Raw genomic sequence first — 20,729 nt, 5'->3', positions numbered from 1 at the left:
GACTGCGTGATGTCATTATGTCCATACGGACCAAAATCTCTGAGGAATGTTCCAGCACCTTGTAGAAAGTCTGTCACGAAGAATGAAGGCAGCGATCTCGGATGTGCTCCAGTGCTCAGCGAGCGCACGTCGTCTACCGCTTTGTGGCTGAGATGTCGCTGCTAGATGCTGACCTGTGACGATAATAGCGCCTACGGAGCAACAGGGCAGAAGCCTCACAAACTGACTTGTGGTAAAGGCGGCATCCTATGGCAGCGCCACGTTTAAAGCCGGTGATCTCTTCAGGACGACCCAGTGTGTCTCTATGGAAACGGGTAGAAAAGGGTGCAGCAGAAACACCTAAACTCAATCATTAGGTGGGGTGTATGGATAGATCATCGTGCCGAGCGCCACAAGATTCTTCCTGCAGCTCTGTTTGCAACTTGGAACAAACAGATGATCTGAATTCCGCATCTCAGCAGCCCTTACTGTGAAAAATACATCTCTGCTCAAGATTTGATGTCTTAACTACTTGGTACTGTACTGGACTCCGTTGCAAAGTTTAGATCCTTTACATGTTCCCTAAACCCCCTTACGCTACTATTCAACGAGTAATACTTACCCCATCATAGAGCGAAGAAACCTCGTCTGTTGTAAAAAGCTACATGAAGATTGATTCTGGACTAGGGGTAAGACAATGGGGCACCTCGGGCCGTCACGATAGCGTTCGGTGTCTGCATGAAGTACAAAAAGCATTAAGCGTGTAAGGATAGAGAACAAAATTACACTTACCTTCATTCCTGGGGAAGAAGCTGACAGTGCCATTTCCATGCTGCAGCTTTCCAAGGTTATTGTTCATTTGGGTGACATCATCATTGCTTTGACTTCCTGTCAAAGCCCGGCTTCCTGTCTTCCATTAGGATGCAGACACAAATTGTGATGTCACCCAAGCGAAGGCGGAAAAGCCGCTTGTTTAGATTTCAACTGGAAACAAAGGCCGGGCCGCCCAAACTTAGAAGGGTCCCAGGACAAGCCCCTCCATGACATCATACCCCAGCTCAGCAGGACGCACAGGAGAAAGGGCTGGAGATCTGCATACAAAGCTCCACCAGACTACGCTTGCTACTGAGGGGGCCCATGGTAAGCCGGGGCCTGGGGAATATGCCCCTTTTACCCACCTTTAAAAAGAGCCCTGAGAAAGGGTAAGTATGATGATTGGCGGTTGAACAAAGCGGGACATCAAACAGATGAATATGGCATGCGATAAATTCTTGTACGGACTCTTCTAATTCCCATATACAGCAGGACGTGCGTGAAATGCGGTAAAAATACAATAATTTGTATAAATGTGGATTTTATTGAAAATCAGTGAATATAGAGAACTTTACAACAAACACCTTTTACAATCGGGGGCAATAAAAGCTAGCGGCTTAGACAATTCTCCCAACGGTACTTGGTCATTTAATGTGCATTTCCGTGCGGCGGGACACGGTTTGGGGCGTTTTCCTGGAGAATTAAGACAGCACGCAGTGAGAATTAATTCTTTTTATTAGTGTATTCACATATTCGGCAAATGCAACACACACAAAGCTTATGTCTTTAAGTTCACGAGTTCTACCAATACACCAACCTACTGGTAAAACTAGCTCACAAATGTTAAATGCTTTGCCAAATTATGTTTTTATTTCCATGGTTTTGGGGTTTTTTCCCCCCAACACTCCCCCCCCACCGTTTTGGATTTGCCTTCTATGCGCTAAAACTATACGGCATACAGAAAAAAATCCTCGGTTTTGCCAAATAATGAAATGCCATAACACTGGCCACGTTTTTTTGTTTGTTTGTTTGTTCTCGGAGCCAACGGGGTTTTTCACCAGCTGTACTTACAAAGTACACGACTAGTGTAATCGAGACCATCGCAGGGATAGAGGGAGGCAAAAACCTTGGGGGTCATAAAAGAACGACAGACAACGAATGAACAGAACGGTTAGTAAGATGTACGTTTTTCTTTAAAGTCAGAGTACCCTTTTTACTGCACGACCTCGTCCGCCCTGCCCTCCCCCACCCCAAACCCAGACGTCTGTAGAATATAATTCTAAATATTTCCATAGGGTGCGGATGTCGTGTCCAAGGGTTCAAAAATAACATGTTTTAAAAATTAAAACCGTCTCTTATGGATCCATCGTGGGGGGGGGGGGAGCGACTTTTTTTTTTTTTTCTTTCTAAAAATCAGCGGGAAGGGGCGCCGGTACTTTCGAAAGAGGCGCGCGGGGCATTTCGGGTTTAGGGCGATGACCATCTTAAAAACAAAAAGTAAAAATGGCTCTCGAATGGCAGAGGTTCCGGAAAACGCCGTCCGGGAGGCGTTTCTAGGCTCTGGGGTCGGTATATAGGAATAGTTAGGACAAGAAGTTATAAAAAAGTAGTCAATGGAGCGGGGGAGGGGGGCCAAAAACATACAGAAAGTAGCAATAATGGCAAATAACGTAACCCAGGTTTGATTTTTGGGGCAGGTTTAACTAAAATAAGGAAGCAGGCAGAACCTGTTTAGGAAACTAAAAAATGTACGCGTGCAAAACACGGCCACCGACTACGACTCCGGGGATGCCGATGGCTACTAGAGCATCATGGGAGTCTCCGGCTGGAAGGCTGCTGGGGAATAACGGGACGGCGTTACGGGACACGTACATACGAAGCACCCATGTTATTGTTAAACCGGTTGGACACTCGATCGCACGCCCGGTAATACACCATTGAAACGTCGCTTCCCCAGTAAGGAGTCATTTTTTATTTATTTTTTTTACACTACGATTTCATCTACTTTTGTATCAGAAACGTCATCCAACAAGGTGCTTTAGTTGATAGGACCTCAAGTGCCGTTTTCGCTTTCGTTTGGATTGTAAACAGTTCATGGGGACCACACACGAAATACTACGACAGACAAGCTGTACAAGTCTGTAGCTCGGACTTCGGGTTTAACCCGCAGGCTATACATTAAAGGGAAGGGGGGTGTCATTAGGACATGCTCGAGCAGCGGACCGAGGGAGAACCCATCTGAGTCAACACTTTGTCCAACCATTGCAGAGGTCCGTTCAGGTGAAGCTCGATCCAGCAAGGAGTGCTTGTAACCGTCTGCCGCCTGCGGGAATAAAATAAAAGCCGCCATCATTCACCGAGCAGCCAGTGAGAACATCGGGGCAGAGCCAGGGGAACAGTAGCTGCCGACTGGCTCAGATCTGCCGCACTTGGCGTGCGTCAGCGCGAAGGTTGTCGTTACCTATATTCGGCGCCCCAGCCTTTGACGAAGCTCATTCTGATGGTGCACATTCTGGTTAGCTGGTAAACCGCTTCGAAGCCTTGGTTCACAGACTGAGCGAGGAGGCCGGCAAACTCTTGGTTGTTAAAAATCTTCAGGTTGCAGCCTACGGCAAACACGTGGAAAAGCACACAATTATTGTGTTGGTTCTAGGATATATTTCAAGGAATAAAATTGCCTTGGCTTTTAGAAATTGCAGGCCTAGGTGAGAATAATGGAGTTTATTCACTAAAGAGAGTAGTTGAGAGTAGTGTTTCAGCTCTCTGATTCTAAGTGTGTGTGTGTGTGTGTGCTTGCCCTGTATAGTGTATCGCTAAATTAGTGGGATTTTTTTCAGTCTCAATACACATTGAATTATGCATTATACAGGGCCAGCTCAGCCCTTCTCGCTGGAGGAGCCGACAAGCGTCAGTAGTTTACAATTAATAGCGAAGCAAGAGTTAGAAGCACAACCATAGGCCTTAAAGTAACACTCCAGCCATCATATGCACTTTAGCAGCGTGGCCCCTTTACATTTTTGTGTGGCCCATTTGGCAAGAATTCTGCAGAATCCCTCCAAATGAATTGGCCCCCTCTCGCTAAACGCCATGCAGTAGATGCGGAACGCGCATGATGTACTCACCTGCAGTCAGATCCGGACCTAAACGCTGCGTGTGGGGGGTCTTTTCAGACCCCATTGTGCAGGTGTAAACTCTCCCCATTGATTTAAATGGGGGCACTTTCCTGCCACTGATCGACAACGTTAAACAACCAATCAGTGGGAAGAAATGTCAGATCTTGAAGGAGCCTGCAAATTCTGCTTTGGGGTAAGTGCTTTAATTTCTTTTCCTTCCATTTAATATATTAAAGTACTCGCAGAGGGTACTCGCACCATACGACGCATTCCGCTATAGTAGGGGTGTCAGGGACATTAGACTGTTCCTGAAGTGGTGAGAGAGCTCGTCATACGGCATATCTGCAGCAAAAACTGTTCCCAGGAGTATGAGTGTAGGTACGTGGCGGCGCACTGACCTGGCGGGATCTTGCAGACAGTCGCCGGATGCCAACCATACCGCTGGTTACAATTTGGACTCTGAACAAAAATGGCGCTATCGCTCAGGCACTCTGCGAAAACCTCTCCTCCGATGTAATACAACCGGACTCCTCTTCCTACACACGTAACAAAAACAACGGGAAAAGAATTAGAACTCAGACATTTCATTTACTGGACCGGGTAAATTCAATCTCATCACTCCGAAACCCAGCCGTATACCTATATGACGCCGGGTCATTTCCACCGTGGCGTTGCGGTTGACGTTGGAAAGTAAACCTAGGCAGAATCTCTCTGAATTGGATGGGTCTGTGAATCCATCCACGGTGAGGGAAGGCTGCGAGGCGTGGAAGGTTTCTCCCACTCGCTGGTTCAGTTCATAATATGCTATCGAGCACCAAAACGCAGGCTCGGAATACGTAACAGGCTGCAGATCTACAAGAGAAAAAGAAAAAGTACAATTTAGCTTTAGAACGTTCCGTCACGCATTTTAATATAAAGCCTGTGTTTTCGTTTAACGTCTATTATTGGGAGTCGCAGAGATTCGTTTTTTTGTACAATAGACATATTTAGAAAAACTTATTTCTTTCTAAACTAAATCAAAGGCCGGAGGCCAGCTGTAACGTTTAAAGAAACCTGACTTTTCCTGGCCCCGTCCTCAAAACAATGTTCCTTTGTGACCGTGGGGGCAGCATTGAAAGCAGTGAGATTAAAAAGATTTGGGAATAAATCCTAAGAAAAATTACGTTTTTTATATTTTTTATTGCCCCTTTTTTTTTTTTTTTTTTAAAACTTACATATTTGTTTTCAAGTATCGTTTCACACGTATGAACACAAATTGAAATTAAAGCAGCGACTCTCCCGGAGATTATGATGATTACGAACACGCTTGTTACGTACGCCTATGAGTAACGCAGGAGGATGACGTTCTTACCGAGTCCGTGGTTGACTGGAGATAGCGTGCTTGGAGAAAGCTCCGCTGGAGACCCTGCATATCATAAAAAGAAGGGGTTAAATAGACAATCTCAAAGTGTTGGCGGTTAAAGCCCCGTTGCGTCAGATTACGCGGAGGTTGACTTGTTCTCACACATGGAATGGCGGCACGAGCCATTTTACTACCAAAAGGTAAAAGTGAAATGTTACGTTTGCAAACTTTCTTGCCATCACACAGCTATGAGATTCAAGTCCAACAGGCTAACTAGTGAATGAATGCCATGTGCACTCCGCCAACCACACTTCGGTAGCTTTGGGGTCAGCCGAGTAAAACGTGTGAGCCACGTACCGGCCCAAGTCTAAAGCAATTAGCCAGCATCCAACCGCATGCTGACGAGACCCGTTTAGGTTTTGTCTAAAGGCTATCTAGTACAGCTGACATTTGCCCTAAAGGACCCATATATAAAGTGAATATAGAGGCAAAAAGGTGAAATTTTTTGCATATGCCTACCCAGGAGCCCTTCCAGGGGTGGTAGCAAGTTAGGGGTCACTCAGCTGTTTTCTAGCTGTAACAATTGCAAAAAAGGGTTTTCTGACCATCAATTATTCTTTTAAACTTAAACTTGGATCAGCGAACACAACGTGCCATTGGAACACAGGAGTGATGGGAGTGATAAAGGGCCGTTGGAACACAGGAGTGATGGGAGTGATAAAGGGCCATTGGAACACAAGAGTGATGGGAGTGATAAAGGGCCGTTGGAACACAGGAGTGATGGGAGTGATAAAAGGCCATTGGAACACAGGAGTGATGGGAGTGATAAAGGGGCCATTGGAACACAGGAGTGATGGGAGTGATAAAGGGCCATTGGGACACAGGAGTGATGGGAGTGATAAAGGGCCATTGGGACACAGGAGTGATGGGAGTGATAAAGGGCCATTGGGACACAGGAGTGATGGGAGTGATAAACGGCCATTGGGACACAGGAGTGATGGGAGTGATAAAGGGCCTCTGTACGTGTATAAAGAGATTCCATTAAAAATCAGCCATTTCCAGCTACAATAGTCATTTACAGCATTAACCCCGTCTGTGCTGGATCCATGTCATGTTATTTTAATGGCCAAAATTTGCTTTTCTTTCAAAAACAAGGACATTTCTAAGTGACCCCAAACGTTTAGACTGTAGAGTAAATTTCAGTGGTCGATCAGTAATTTGCGAGTGAATAATTAGGGAACATAAAAGGAAAGCGGTTACCTGTATCCATGCTTTGGTTAATTTGCTGGTCGCTTGTTTCTCCATCTTCACTTATGTATCCAGGAGGTGGCGTTTCTATGGAAAAATATCAAAAAAAAAAGTTTAAGCACCAATATACAGTATCTTTTTTTTTTATTGTTTTGTAGATATTTAGTATCAGAACCAGCATTCCTTATGAGGACAAAAGTGATGCGGATTCTGAGAACAGAAGTGAAATTCACCGTATCGGTAGAGACCGGTGGCTACAAAATAATACATGAGGTTGGATATTTTGCTTCTATAATACATTTGTGTTGTTTTATTACGCCTACTTTACTATTCATCGTTAATGGACATCACTAGCAAGGGCTGAGCTGGCCCTGTATAATGTATATTTCAATGGGTGAGGAGAATGACAAACCGTACATTACTCGGGGCCAGCCAAGCTCCTCTTGCAGCAGAAGCTTGCTAGGGCTGGCCCTTCATAATGTATAATGAAGTCAAGGAGTTGAAATATAACTAAATTAAGTTTAATCACTAAAGGGGGGAAAATACTAATTACTGCAGAAATTACTAATCACTGAGTAATTCGTGGCCATTTTTTTCAAACCTCTAGATCCCAAATGATTCAAATTTGGCACCCAGCCCGAAATCAGATTTAAATATAGTCAATAACATAGGAGCGCGGTATGGCGGATGAACGCGTCGGCCCCCGTAGCGTTAAGTTGTATCGTTACCAGGTATATAGCTGCTTCGGGGTTCGATCCCTGCGGGGAAGTTAGTGTTCTCCGGAATGGAATGCGTGTAGTCATCAAGAGGGGGCAATTCCGTCAAGATCTCTGTATGCCGCGGCACCAGCACGGGGGGTAAAACTAAAAAGCGGGAGAAACAAAAAGAATCAGAAATACGCTTCAAAACATTACGTGCGCAACTCGCAATATACGGTCTGAACCAATTTAAAGAACAGCAATGCTGAATGAATGAAAAGGACGCAAACTGTGTATCCAATTACAGACTTACAGAAAACGCAACAGAATGACGGACGCAGCCGAGTAATATTCGCACAGACGGTGCTTCACTCTCTTCACTCGTGTTTACTTTTCACAAACCGCAGGTTGAGTATCCCTTATCCAAAATTCCCAGCCACTGCCGTCCGCTCTGTTGTTCAGGATTCTCCTCGCTGTCCGAAAGGGATTCCCAAAGCATGGACAGGGAAGCCCGAACAACGGAGCGGACAGAGGCGAGGAGACCGATCCGGTACCCAAAATCCTTCCGCTCCCAAGCACTTCAGATCAGGGATACTCCACCTGACGCTTTGACGCGCATCCAAATACTTACACCTTAAGCAATAGGTGCACTTTTTTTATGATTACATTTACGTTCCACACTTGTACTTCACCCGGGGAAACCTCGGTGGGCTCCGCTACACTACCGGGGACTTGTAGGCGATTGCCTCTCAGACTGCAGCTACATAAGGGACAAGTAGCTAGCTGTCAGAGCCCACTGCCTATATCCTATGTATCCAGCACTGTAGGGGTTAAACACAGCCATCTATTTCACCCTGAAGAGAATCAACAGACTAATGAACGAATGGCCCGCAAGAGGTAATTCAGAGAGTCCATCCAAAGACTGCTTAGATGTTTAAAAAGAATTAAAAAGTATTTTAAGATTATTTGCCTTTAACATTTCTGCAAAAAGCGAGGATAATTTAAAAGGCTCCTTAATAAAAAAAAATCCTTATTGATAGTCTGTGATGCCGCGGTACATGCGCACCGCGCAGGCGTGTGTCTGTCCCGACGGTGACTGAGACGGACGGGGTGCAAGCGATGCTGCGTTTAAGCAGATCTTAACTTTTCCATACCAGATTTAATTGCGTAATCAACTATAATAAAAATAAAGGTTACCGCTTCTTTAAATTCCTGTCCTCAAGATATAAAAACACAGAATCTGCCGGCAGATCGGCCCCCATTCGGCCCCCGTCTAATCACCTGTTTCTCCTGCTGTAAAGACTCAAACCTTAATCCGTCGTTGGTCTCGTCTTAGATTCAGGAGCCGTATGTCTATCCCGCGCATGTTTAATCCCCTCGTGGTGTTAAAGATACGCACGATTATCCCACCACCCAATGATCTCTTACCGTAAACTGCTAATTATTTTTGATCGGCTCGGGCAGCCGTTGTGAGAACGGAGGGAGGAGAAGAGAGAGAGAAGATCACTGCCACTATGGGGCTTATTCACTAAGGGGTGCAGGGGTGTCAGCGGAGTTCGCAGGAGAATTGTGGTTGCAGCTTCCCTGTATTATGCATATTTCAATGCGCAGGGAGACTAAAGAAATCTCACTGATTTAACATTAGGCAGGGCGAGCCGAGCCCTTCTTGCGTAGAAGTTTGCCACTGACGGCCCCCCTGGTGATGCATGGACTCCAGTAAGTGGAAATCGCCCCTGCCCACTCGGACTTTAGTGGATAAAGCACTCCGACAGAGGTCTCGGCTCCCAGAAAGTGAAAAAAAAACGTATTTTCTAGTTAAGAAAGCTGTAACATGACGGCTCCCCTTAAAACTCAGACACACGATGCTTCAAAAAATGCCAATAATGGTAGATTTACTCGAAGCATAGCGCTGCAGTGTATGAAATGCTACAATAGCAATCAACAGAGTAAACCTATCCTATTCCTGTGATTGCTATGGTAACAAGACCAGTTTCCACACCAAGACCACTTTTTAAACATATCCCCCCCATGTCCTTGCCCGTGGAAGCCGGCTTACCTGGGGTCTCCACTCTCTGGTAGTGATACGGGTTCACACAGACTTCATCCTTTTTAAGGTTAAAAGCATATTCACAATTTTCGATGGCTTTCAGCTCGTGGTGACTGTGAAGGTCGGGCCAGCGCCACAGCCGGCAGTAAATAACGTGAGGCAAGCCTTTGCGGTGGGACACTTGGAGGCGGCCGTCAAGAGACCTGGACAGCAGAAGAATTCAGATTTAAAATAAATAAAAGAAAAAAAAAAAAGAAGGTGGCTTGCTGAAACATTACCCGCCAGGTAAACAGGACACAGACATTGAAGCAAGAAGGAGAAAGAGAAAATTACAAGTTACGAAAAAAAAGAAATAAAAACAAAATAAAAAAAGCAAAGCTTTTCCCCCAAAGCACACAAGCACTCCCGCCACACAGCACCTGCTAGAAGAAAATTAGTTGAGAAAGGAAGCATAATGAGGAAAAAATTCAAAGAAGATGTTCTGCGGCAGATCAGGTCGTACGGAGCGTACAGAGACGGCAGCAATGGCCGCCACAAAGGCTGTCATGCAAACACAAAGACTGCAGCGACATTCAAGAAACAGAATACAGAAGCAAGCGAGGGAAGCAAGAACACAAAACATTAAATCGCAAAGCCTGGAGTATATCGCAGCAGCGGCCCTCGTCACCAACAGGAAAAAAAATGTATTTAAAAAATCTCAGCTTCCCCCCCCCCTCGTTTTAACTAATCTCACCTGGATGCTTTTTTTGTTATTTTTTTATTTATTTAAACTGAAAGTGTTTTTTTTTAGCGCGGCGTGATTAAGAAAGCATGAGAAAAAATAAATAAAAAATAAAAAAAAAGGTTAAAACCCCCGCATTAACTACCCGTTCTATCCCGGAGCCCTGCTGCAGATGTATAATAACACAAATGCAGATGTAAATGGTCGTGAGATGAGGACAAAGACTTAACACACACCGGGAAAGTTTTCCAGGAATGGAGCGTGTCGGGGGAAATGTAACGCTGTTACCCCTCGAGTAATAAAAGATATAGCGACTAGGCGGTTTCGTGCTGATAACGAGTATATTTTACGTATTACGTTAACGAGAGAAAGAAAGAAAAAAAAAGAAATTTCTTTGGTCAAAACATCAGCTAGAAATAAAAAAAAAGTTATCAATCAGCTTTATTTATAAACGCTGGCAGACGATTTGAACATCGAGCCAATTAGTTTTAGAAGAGGCATCCCGAGAATGAAAGGTTGTCTCGCTGAAGCATCCGCCAAACCCCCCCCTGAAATAAAACGTCTCCCCCCGCACCCCCAGAGCTCTATAATGCGACAGAGTGCAGAATATTCACCTGGTTTGTTCAGAGTAGCTGTAAAGGCCTGTGGTATCCCACTGATCTATGGTATTTGATGTACTCAGTCCCCATATTTCAGAGCAAGTGCTGTGCATAAATCGAAAAAAAAAACAAAAAATTGATGTGAATATGGAAGCATGGTTATTTGATACACCATGATGTAAAACACGGGGGGAGAGGGGGGTAAAAAATAAAACGGACAGGTGACTTCCTTCACAGGTAGGACACAAGGCGCGGCATCGTCGGTGTAAAGGAAGCAGTTTATAATGGAACACGTGACCCGGATAAGCTATGGCAATGCTGGAACAGAACCGTGATCGCATGGAGCCGGCCGGCCGGCCACAGAGAGGGGCCGACGTACACACAACATGGGGTTACAAAAAGGCATGTGAAGAACACGCTGGCAAAAGGCAGGCTTCGCTACACGCGTGTTTAAAGCGGGGGGGGTTGTACATATCACAAAAACACGACGATGAACCGCAGCGGCCGGTTTCTTATAAACTTTAAATAATAAAGCGTGACGCGCAAGGAGAATCCAACGCCGATTATACCCCGATCATCAGATCCCCCTAACACACAGCTGCTTTAGAAGGTTATATGCTCATGGGGATCCCAATGAACACGACGACAGCAAAATTCCGGTACCCCGCGCCAATCTCCACCGCAAGGTCTACCCCGGGGGCTTTAGGATACGAAAAACTGCCCAACAGCAACCTTGCCGAATGCAGCCCCGTCCTAAACATCCACGCGGGTCGGCGACATCTCCTACAGGGCGTGGCGGTAGAGGGATGGCGGGCAAACTACTTCACAGGGGCTACCGGAAAGCAACCGGTACGTCGGAGCACAACGGGGCCCGTCACACTCGTACGATGAGATCCCGGCTCAGGTGTTTATAGCGGAGGAGCCGTCTGTAACACTGTAACCACCGACCGGGACAAATCCTGGCAGCTTCGGCGATACACTGTGACAAACTGCGAAACTAGGGATTTTTATTACATTGCACCCATGTATTATAAAATAACCCTAGATATGTATGATCCGTCGTGCAGCGCTGCACCGTATGATGGCGCTATAAAAAACAATAAAGTTTAGCTCTTCTTTAAAAAACCACAGAAAAAAACCACAAGCAGTCTCGGCTACAACCGACGAGCCCCGATCCCGACGTCTAGGCGCAGGTTGCTTAAACAATGCACGGGAAACAGACTGACGGCGGGACACCATCGCGGGAGGTACTGAGGGATCATGGGAAATCAGCACCGCATGACATCATTAGCAGGGGCAGATGTGACGCCACTTCTGGATGGCGGCTTTCAGTATCGATTCAATTCTGGTTTCAGCCCCAGTGATGCCCCTTATTCTATAATACAGATTCCGTATTTCACAGAAAGGTCCTTGTTGGGTGTGTGTGGGGGGGGGGGTGTTGTCCATTAAAATAACATGAAATGGATCCGAAATCCAGCGCAGACTGGGTTAATGTTGTAAATGACTATTGTAGGTGGAAACGGCTGATTTTTCATGGAATCTCTTCATAGGAGTACAGAGGCCCTTTATCACTCTCATCACTCCTGTGTTCCAATGGCCCTTTATCACTCTCATCACTCCTGTGTTCCAATGGCCCTTTATCACTCCCATCACTCCCGTGTTCCAATGGTCCTTTATCACTCCCATCACTCCCATGTTCCAATGTTCCAGTATTTAAAGAAGATCCACTACATTTTAACCATTACATTCTTCCATGCATTTTACAGCACACAGACACACATACATACATACATAGACACACACACACACATACATACATACATATGTATGTATCCGTCTCCCTTCATTAAGTCGAAAGCAATAAGCAGAACAAATGCCAAAAGCTGGATTTGTTGCAGTGTATGGGTCAAAAACCGGAAACCCTAGTCCTAAAACTGAACGTTGGTGCATTAAAACGGTATCGTTACACACGCGCACGCACGCTTCCCTTTGATTTCTAGCCGCTGTTAGCAAAAAAACAATTGCTGGTTTATTTTTATGCCTCTGACATCACGATACAAAACGGCGCATAGAGCACTGAAATTTTGTGAAAATCATCTGGTTTTATATTTTAAATTGCTTGTTATTTATTTTCAAATATTTGCGCAGCCACAAAAGATCATTTAATAGACGTGATTACCCGCCCCGCAGTACAAGTGGAGACGGTAAATAAGACTTCATTTACAGGCCAGATCCCGAATGAGAGTGACTGCCGCACTCGCGCTGCCTTAGTTGTATTTCTTGCCCATTATATTCATTTAACGCATTAACCGCCATTATTCTGGATTACCTATAAATCAGGAAACCGAGACCGAAAGGACCGACGTCACGGCCGGGGAAACAGACGCCGAAAACACCAAAACCATCACTTCGTGTATTTCCCTTTAAAAGGGGATTTTCCCCAAATGTTCGAGGGTCAAACACAAGCTTCGCCCTTCAATAGGCTGTATTGGTTAGAACCTATGGATTACATATAGAACGTTTCCATACCAGACACTAGTATTATATATATATTTATTTTATTATGTTTTTTCTTCTCCGACTTGTATGATGTTGTGCTGCTGCTTGTAATAATCAAAATGTTTTTGCTCTGCCTTTCAGAAGTTGTACTTGTAGGGAACGAGGACATAATCTAACACTAGAGGGTCAGGATGCAAGGACGTTTCACTGTGGGGGGCAGATAAGTGGAACAGCCTCCCAGCAGAAGTGGTAGAGGGTAATACAGCGAGGGGATTAAACACATGCATGGGATAGGCATACGGCTCCTGAATCTAAAACGAGATTAAGGTTTATAGTTCGGTTAGGAGGTTTAGAGACTTTCTCCCTCTGACAAAAAACACCACCACGGGGTATTAATCACCGACGGGGCGCAGTCCTAACCTCGGATGTGGATCTTAACATAATTATAATTCTCTTATTTATACAGTGCTGGCAATTCCCACCGCGCTCCTTACAGTCCCTACATTCAAAGGCCCTGACAAAACTACAAGCGATGAACCAATGCATACATAATAATAATAATAATAATAATAATAATAACAACGTAAAGAGGGCCCGGGTAAAACGGCTCCGATATCATTAACAACGCCTGTGCGACCGGGGCCATCAACTTCATTAACTTCCCTCTACGTCAGGACTTTTGGGTAACGTTAAGCCATTGAGTCAATTCTTCTATTTCTTTGTGTTCTCTGCATCTAACCCCCCTAACACCAAGAGGCGAGTGAGGCGTATGTACTGTATGAAGCGCTGCGTAAATTGTTGGCGCTATATAAATAAAGGATAATAATAATAATAATAAGGTGTATACCTGCATACACACGCGTGATTCAGAGCGTTTGGCACCGAGGCGAGTAACACATACCTCAGGGATGGGAGTTTCCTGCACAGGAAAGGGGTTCATCCTCTGAAACTCCATCGTCCAGACGCACCGTCAGGGACAGCGGGTCGTTAAAAGGGCCAGAACCAGACATTATCCTGTCCTTCGTATGTTCTCTTACTAAGCATAAATATTACAATTCGGCGTTTATCTCTGTGCGAAAGTAACAGTAATTTTAAAGTATTAGCACTCCGTATTAACGCCGGTTACACGAGGAAGGAGAAATCGAGGCGTGTCGCCTACACGCGCTCCTCTCGTGTGCGCGAGACACAACCGCTGGTCTTCGGAACACACGTAAGCCACACGGGATCACGCCAACAAAACGCAGAGACTGCGAGCGAAAACCTGGTCCAAACCGCACCGATGAACAACAGCCGGATACCCACACGGCAACCAGACCACGAGTTCACAGTTAACACTGACGTGTTGACCAAGGAAATTATAAAGTAAAATGATTGTTAATTAGGACCCCTAAACCCCCCCCAAAAAAGTCAACATTTAAAGAATACATTTCACACACATTACAGGTGCGGAATAAAGCAGAACGCATTTCGTGGCTATGATGTCAGAGTTGTCTACGTGCTTCACAGATGGCAGGCGTCACTTGGAACACTGGGGTTAATTTTGTTGAGTGATTAAAGAAAAAAAAAAAAAAAAGGCTTTAATTATGTTTTGGGCGACACCATCAGCAGCTATTAAAGCCCGGACACGTACCTCGGGATGGTCACGCACTTCGTGTTGCAGTTCTGCGTAGTGATGGCTTTCTCGAGCTCGTCTAACTGGCCCGTTTTCTTCAGCTTCTTCACCAAGCTTTTCACGGCTTTCTCGCACCATTTTTCCTCCTGACCGTTCTGCTCGCCGCCGCCCGCTCCGCCGGTACCGCTGGCCGACTTCTTCCACCCCAAAAGGCGCTTCACAACAGGCGGGGTGAAGGGTAGGATGGAGGACATGCTGGCAGCGCTCGCTGAAAGAACCCGCTCCACACCTTATCTGAATTTGAAAGAAAAAAGTGTCGAGAATAATGAATTATTGTCACTGCATTTATTTCCCAGGTTCCATAAAGTAACGCAGGGTGTAGTAAATACAGTAAATTAACAACTACTTTGGTAAAAAAAAAAATATATATATATACACACACACTACCATTCCAAAAAAAGTTTGGGGTCAATGAGCTGTTTTTATGGAAAACAAGGAAATTTCTCTCTAACATAATTGCACATGGGTTTTCTAACCATCAATGAGCCACTGGAACACAGGAGTGATGGGAGTGATAAAGGGCCGTTGGAACACAGGAGTGATGGGAGTGATAAAGGGCCATTGGAGCACAGGAGTGATGGGAGTGATAAAGGGCCATTGGAACACAGGAGTGATGGGAGTGATAAAGGGCCATTGGAGTACAGGAGTGATGGGAGTGATGAAGGGCCATTGGAGTACAGGAGTGATGGAGGGCCATTGGAACACAGGAGTGATGGGAGTGATAAAGGGCCGTTGGAACACAGGAGTGATGGGAGTGATAAAGGGCCGTTGGAGCACAGGAGTGATGGGAGTGATAAAGGGCCGTTGGAACACAGGAGTGATGGGAGTCATAAAGGGCCTCTGTACATCTAGAGATTCCATTAAAAAATGTTCAGCTACAATAGTCATTTACAACATTAACCCCGTCTGCGCTGGGTTTCTGATCCATTTAACATGGACAAAATTAGCTTTTCTATCAAAAACAAGGAAATTTGTAAGTGAGCCCAAACTTGAAGGGTAAGGTATAGATCATTGTACATCACTGCGGAATATGATGGCGCTATATAAAACACTTAAAAATAAAATAATGTCTAAGATCTATCATTAAAGGGGGTATTTGCATAAGAGCTTTAGAAAAAGTAAGTTAACTGAAACATCCAGTAAGGCCATTCGACAGGTGAGTGGACTATACTATACATTATACAGGGCCAGCCAAGCTCTCCCTGGAGCTCTCCCTCCATAATGTATAGCGAAGCCTAGGAACTCAGTCTTTAGTGACAAAATCCTGGTGTTACTTTATTGCTCGCACGGTTTGGTGAGAACATCCAACACAAAAGAAATGATCTAGGGAGACATTTTGATTTTTTTCTGGCTGGCAGCTACCTGTATAGTTGTTGGATGCCACAGCTACCTACGGCCGCCATATTGCCGGCACACAACATTATACGGCACACAGCAGCAGCTTCCAGGCTCGGGTAGGGAAGAAAGGGCCCAGTAGACGAGGGCTGCGGTAATAGGATTGGGGTTAAAGAATGAAGGCATTAGGGCTGGGAATACTGAACGGCGTTATAGATCAGAGCGCGGGATTGCGCCGTTTCGAGTGCTAGCTCCTAGTCTTCGCTATACATTACGAAGGTCGAGCGGCAGGGAGAGCTTGGCTGGCCCTGTATAATGTATAGTATAGTCTTCTCACCTGTTGAGAGGCCGGCTGAGCCTTACCGGAGAGGCCCGCCAGCGTTGGCCCTTCATAATAACCTGGCACACTGGTTTACAGGTTATGGTGAAATCCTTTATTTTCACATTTTCTCTCTTAGGTATTAATGGAAGAAATTACTGCCCCATTCCTTCACCGCCAGCCGCTCTGAGCCTGCGCAGAAATCAGACTGCGGCAAACACAGAACGCTATCCCGGACGGGCGCCCAAAAGGAGTAAAAAACTTCCCTGTCGATGAACAAGAAGCCGGCCTTTTTAGTGATCTTAGTGATATTTAGCGAGCATTTTTGAGATCTTTTATCTTGGACATCAGCGGGTGGCCGGAGGTGCAGGTTTAGGAAGAGTTTCTCCCGGTACCAAAGCTACGCGGAGGAGACACCCCGGCTTCCACGTGTATACAGTCAGAGGGCAACACACCACATACATATATATACATATATATACATATATACATATATATATATATATATATATATATATATACATATATACATACATATATATATACATACATACACACACGCAAACACATATCCCTTAGTCAGGGGGGACCCGGTAACGAGCAGGCAACACACCATAGATGAGGACCAAATACAGGTTGAGGTGAATAGGCAGCCTGGACGGGCCGAACGCGGCCTCCAACGCTGCGATCAATTAACAGCGAACAACACAGCTCCAAAAACTCCTGGAGATAACACCACGGCTTCAGAAACATCTGAAGAGATATACACACGGCGGAAACACGCTAAAAGGTATACGCGAGCAGCTCTTCAAGCTGCCGTTCCACCTACTCTTCAGAACGCAGCAAATGCCCAAACCCTCCCCCAGGAGCCATTCTTTAGCCCACTAAAACTTTCCTTTAGTTCTATTTATTTTGCTTGGAAAAGCTTAATTGCCCCAAAATTCCTTTAAGTTTTTATCAGATAAAGGCAGAGAATGACAGATCTGCTAAGGTTTCCTTAACAATAACCAGCGAGCGTAACCAAGGGTTTACTTTCTACGTGGAACGGCATCTCTAACGCCACTGCTTCTAGGAAAAGCCATTGAAAAGCATTTTATCAGAATTATCGTATATTTATATAGTGCTAATAATTCCTGTAATTCTTCTTACAGTCCCTACACTCAGCCGCTCTGACAACCAGAACCAACACACTGACACCAACTCATACATTACAGCGGGTCCGACTCGCGTACAATATATGTTTTTACACGGAGCGCACACAAACAGAATAAATACCCAGTCATATTATGTAACACCATACTGCCCAAAAATTTGGGGTCACAATTTCCTTGTTTTTGATCAGAGTGATTTCTGCCCATTACAACATGAAATGGATCAGAAATCCAGCGTAGACGGGGTTAATGTTGTAAATAACTATTGTAGCTGGAAACGTCTGATTTTTAATGGAACCTCTTCATAGGTGTACAGAGACCCTTTATCACTCCCATCACTCCCGTGTTCCAATAGCCCTTTATCACTCCCATCACTCCTGTGTTCCAATGGCCCTTTATCCCTCCCATCACTCCTGTGTTCCAATGGCCCTTTATCACTCCCATCACTCCTGTGTTCCAATGGCCCTTTATCCCTCCCATCACTCCTGTGTTCCAATGGCCCTTTATCACTCCCATCACTCCTGTGTTCCAATGGCCCTTTATCACTCCCATCACGCCTGACTTCCAATGGCCCTTTATCACTCCCATCACTCCTGTGTTTCACCGGCCCTTTATCGCTCCCATCACTCCTGTGTTCCCACGGCCCTTTATCGCTCCCATCACTCCTGTGTTCCAACGGCCCTTTATCACTCCCATCACTCCTGTGTTCCAACGGCCCTTTATCACTCCCATCACTCCTGTGTTCCAACGGCCCTTTATCACTCCCATCACTCCTGTGTTCCAATGGCCCTTTATCACTCCCATCACTCCTGTGTTCCAATGGCCCTTTATCACTCCCATCACTCCTGTGTTCCAACGGCCCTTTATCACTCCCATCACTCCTGTGTTCCAATGGCCCTTTATCACTCCCATCACTCCTGTGTTCCAATGGCCCTTTATCACTCCCATCACTCCTGTGTTCCAATGGCCCTTTATCCCTCCCATCACTCCTGTGTTCCAATGGCATGTTGTGTTCCCTGATCCAAGTTTAAGCTTAAAAGGCTAATTGATGGTTAGAAACCCTTTTGTAATTATGTTACAGCCAGAAATTTCCTTGTTTTCCATGAAACCAGCTGAGTGACCCCAAACATTTGATACAATATTAAAAAAATCTTTGACTGTATTACTCGGGGGAAATAACGCATGAACAGCCCTCAGCGCTCCCAGAAAACTCTCCGTCTGGTAACAATATATTGTTAAATATGTAACGTCAGCACCGCCAAATACATGTCACAACACCCCATATAGAGCCAAGGCGGGGAGCAACGGGTTAACCGGCAACAAGCTTATCACACCAAACTTTCAGCATGCCAGCACCAGCATTGATTTAACCCTTCCCGCGCCGGCTACAGAAACTAGCCAGCTGCACAAAGACAAGCAACAAAATAAATAAAGAGCTTTACAGACTGATGATCGGAGTTCGTAAAAACATCTCAACGAGGAAAACAAAGAAAAGCTCGGCGTCTTTACATTTACTGGCAGTAAGGGCCACAAACCAGGGGGGGAGGGGGGACTAAGAATGTAAACACTGCTGGGGGAGGGGAGATACAAGTTATAATCAGGAAGGATGGGGGCTTAAAACCGTGCCCATATAGCTTTCACTATATGGTCAGCCATCAACACCTTACACAGCAGTATATATAAACACATATTCAATCATAATATATACATACACACACACAAATAAATATACATACATACGTATATATACACACACAAATATATATATATATATATATAATGTGTGTATATACATATGTATGTATATTTATTTGTGTGTGTGTGTGTGTGTGTGTGTGTGTGCGCGCGTGTGTGTATGTATATATATTATGACCGAATATATATATATATATATATATACACACTTTATATTAAAATTATATTTCAAATTATCGTTTATCCCATAGAAAGAGTATATATAGAGAGATATATATATATATATATAGTGTGTGTGTGTGTGTGTGTGTGTATATGTTACATATATAGTGTGAATATACGTTTATATATAGTAGAGTAGAGGTTGTATAGTGTGTATATGTATGCATGTATGAGCTGTGAAGATAACATAAGGCTTTAGTAAAGTTTCATAACTTTTTGGATTGTTGGGATTATGTTGGGAAGGAGTATATGGGGGAATCATACTGTTGCTTCACAGAAGCTATTCTTCAGCAAGAAAATCATTTGGGGTGTAAAGTGTTTTTTGCTAAACGTGAGTGCTGGGCAACAGAGCTTGCACTCTAATAGAAGTGTCTCTGTATGTAGTGGTTGGGATGAGAGTGATGAGATGATTAGGAAGAGGGCGTCTGCAGCCATGCACGGAGAAGTTAGTGGGGTGTTATAAGTATTGCAGGGTGAGTGGAGAGTGCTAGGCCCCAGGCCGGGGTAGTCGTTACCTGGATGGGGGGGCTGAGGTGAGAAGGTCCGCTAGCTGGGGGCCTCTCCTGTCCACCCCGGGGTGAGAGGCCGATGGTGAGGAGCCGGCCCGGGGACTGCGGCCGATGGAGGGACCTACTGCTTTAACCCCCCTGTCTAGGCCGCGTTGCAGGCGGGATAGTCGGTCCGGTGAGGCCTACGGCTGGGGATGCAACAACGACCCCGATTCAAAATGGAGGATGGGGGAAGACCCCGCTCATACAGGAAAGCCAGGCGGAGACGCTGCAGCTATAACGCTCTTATTACGGAAAATATTTCAATTATTATTTGTGTTGTTTTTATTTTCCTGTCGCCGAAAGCTCCTCGCAGACCCCCGCCGCGCACGCAAGCGGCCAACCTCAGCCTCGCCAGAGCTCCTGGCCCCGCCCCTCTGAGGGAAGCTTTTGGCTCCATTGGCAGAGGTGAAACCAGGACGGGAGCGGATAGGTCGATATGCTTGTCAGTCAAATCTTTAGGCACCGCCCATGTCTTCGCCTTTTACGTCAAGCCATTTTTTTGTCGGTTTGGAAGGAGGAGAGGGTTTGGCGGACGCTCCTCCCACATCAGTGGCTGCTGATGGAGGCGTGGCCTGGTCTCAGAGAGACAATGAGCAGGGCGTCTCGACCCTGGTTTTACAACGAGGATGTCAATCATTTTCACAGGCCTCGCCCCCTTCTGACGCAAAAGACGTTCGTGGCTCGCGCGTTCTTGGAATGGGATGCGCTTGATTGACAGTTAAGGA

The 20,729-nt window shown here is 45.4% G+C and overlaps 1 protein-coding gene across 2 annotated transcripts; it reads right to left on the bottom strand.

Moving 5' to 3' along the window:
* Window positions 1–2,741: 2,741 nt before the first annotated feature.
* Window positions 2,742–20,388, bottom strand: SMAD2 (SMAD family member 2). 2 transcript variants are annotated; one of them, XM_053448244.1, is made up of 11 exons: window positions 19,969–20,388; window positions 14,690–14,965; window positions 10,576–10,665; window positions 9,250–9,443; window positions 7,224–7,358; window positions 6,508–6,582; window positions 5,257–5,310; window positions 4,545–4,757; window positions 4,304–4,441; window positions 3,254–3,398; window positions 2,742–3,115 (listed from the first exon to the last, which is right to left on the bottom strand). In XM_053448244.1, the coding sequence occupies exons 2-11, from the start codon at window positions 14,923–14,925 to the stop codon at window positions 2,992–2,994; spliced, it is 1,404 nt and encodes a 467-aa protein (XP_053304219.1). In that variant the 5' UTR covers window positions 14,926–14,965; window positions 19,969–20,388; the 3' UTR covers window positions 2,742–2,991. The 2 variants fall into 2 exon arrangements, with proteins under 2 accessions (XP_053304219.1, XP_053304220.1); XM_053448245.1 differs by lacking the exon at window positions 10,576–10,665.
* Window positions 20,389–20,729: the final 341 nt, after the last annotated feature.

This window comes from Spea bombifrons, chromosome 1 (genome assembly GCF_027358695.1).
Source record: "Spea bombifrons isolate aSpeBom1 chromosome 1, aSpeBom1.2.pri, whole genome shotgun sequence".
Classification (NCBI taxonomy): domain Eukaryota; kingdom Metazoa; phylum Chordata; class Amphibia; order Anura; family Pelobatidae; genus Spea; species Spea bombifrons.
Note: the sequence above shows the minus strand (reverse complement) of the source record. Positions and strands in the feature narration are given on the sequence as shown.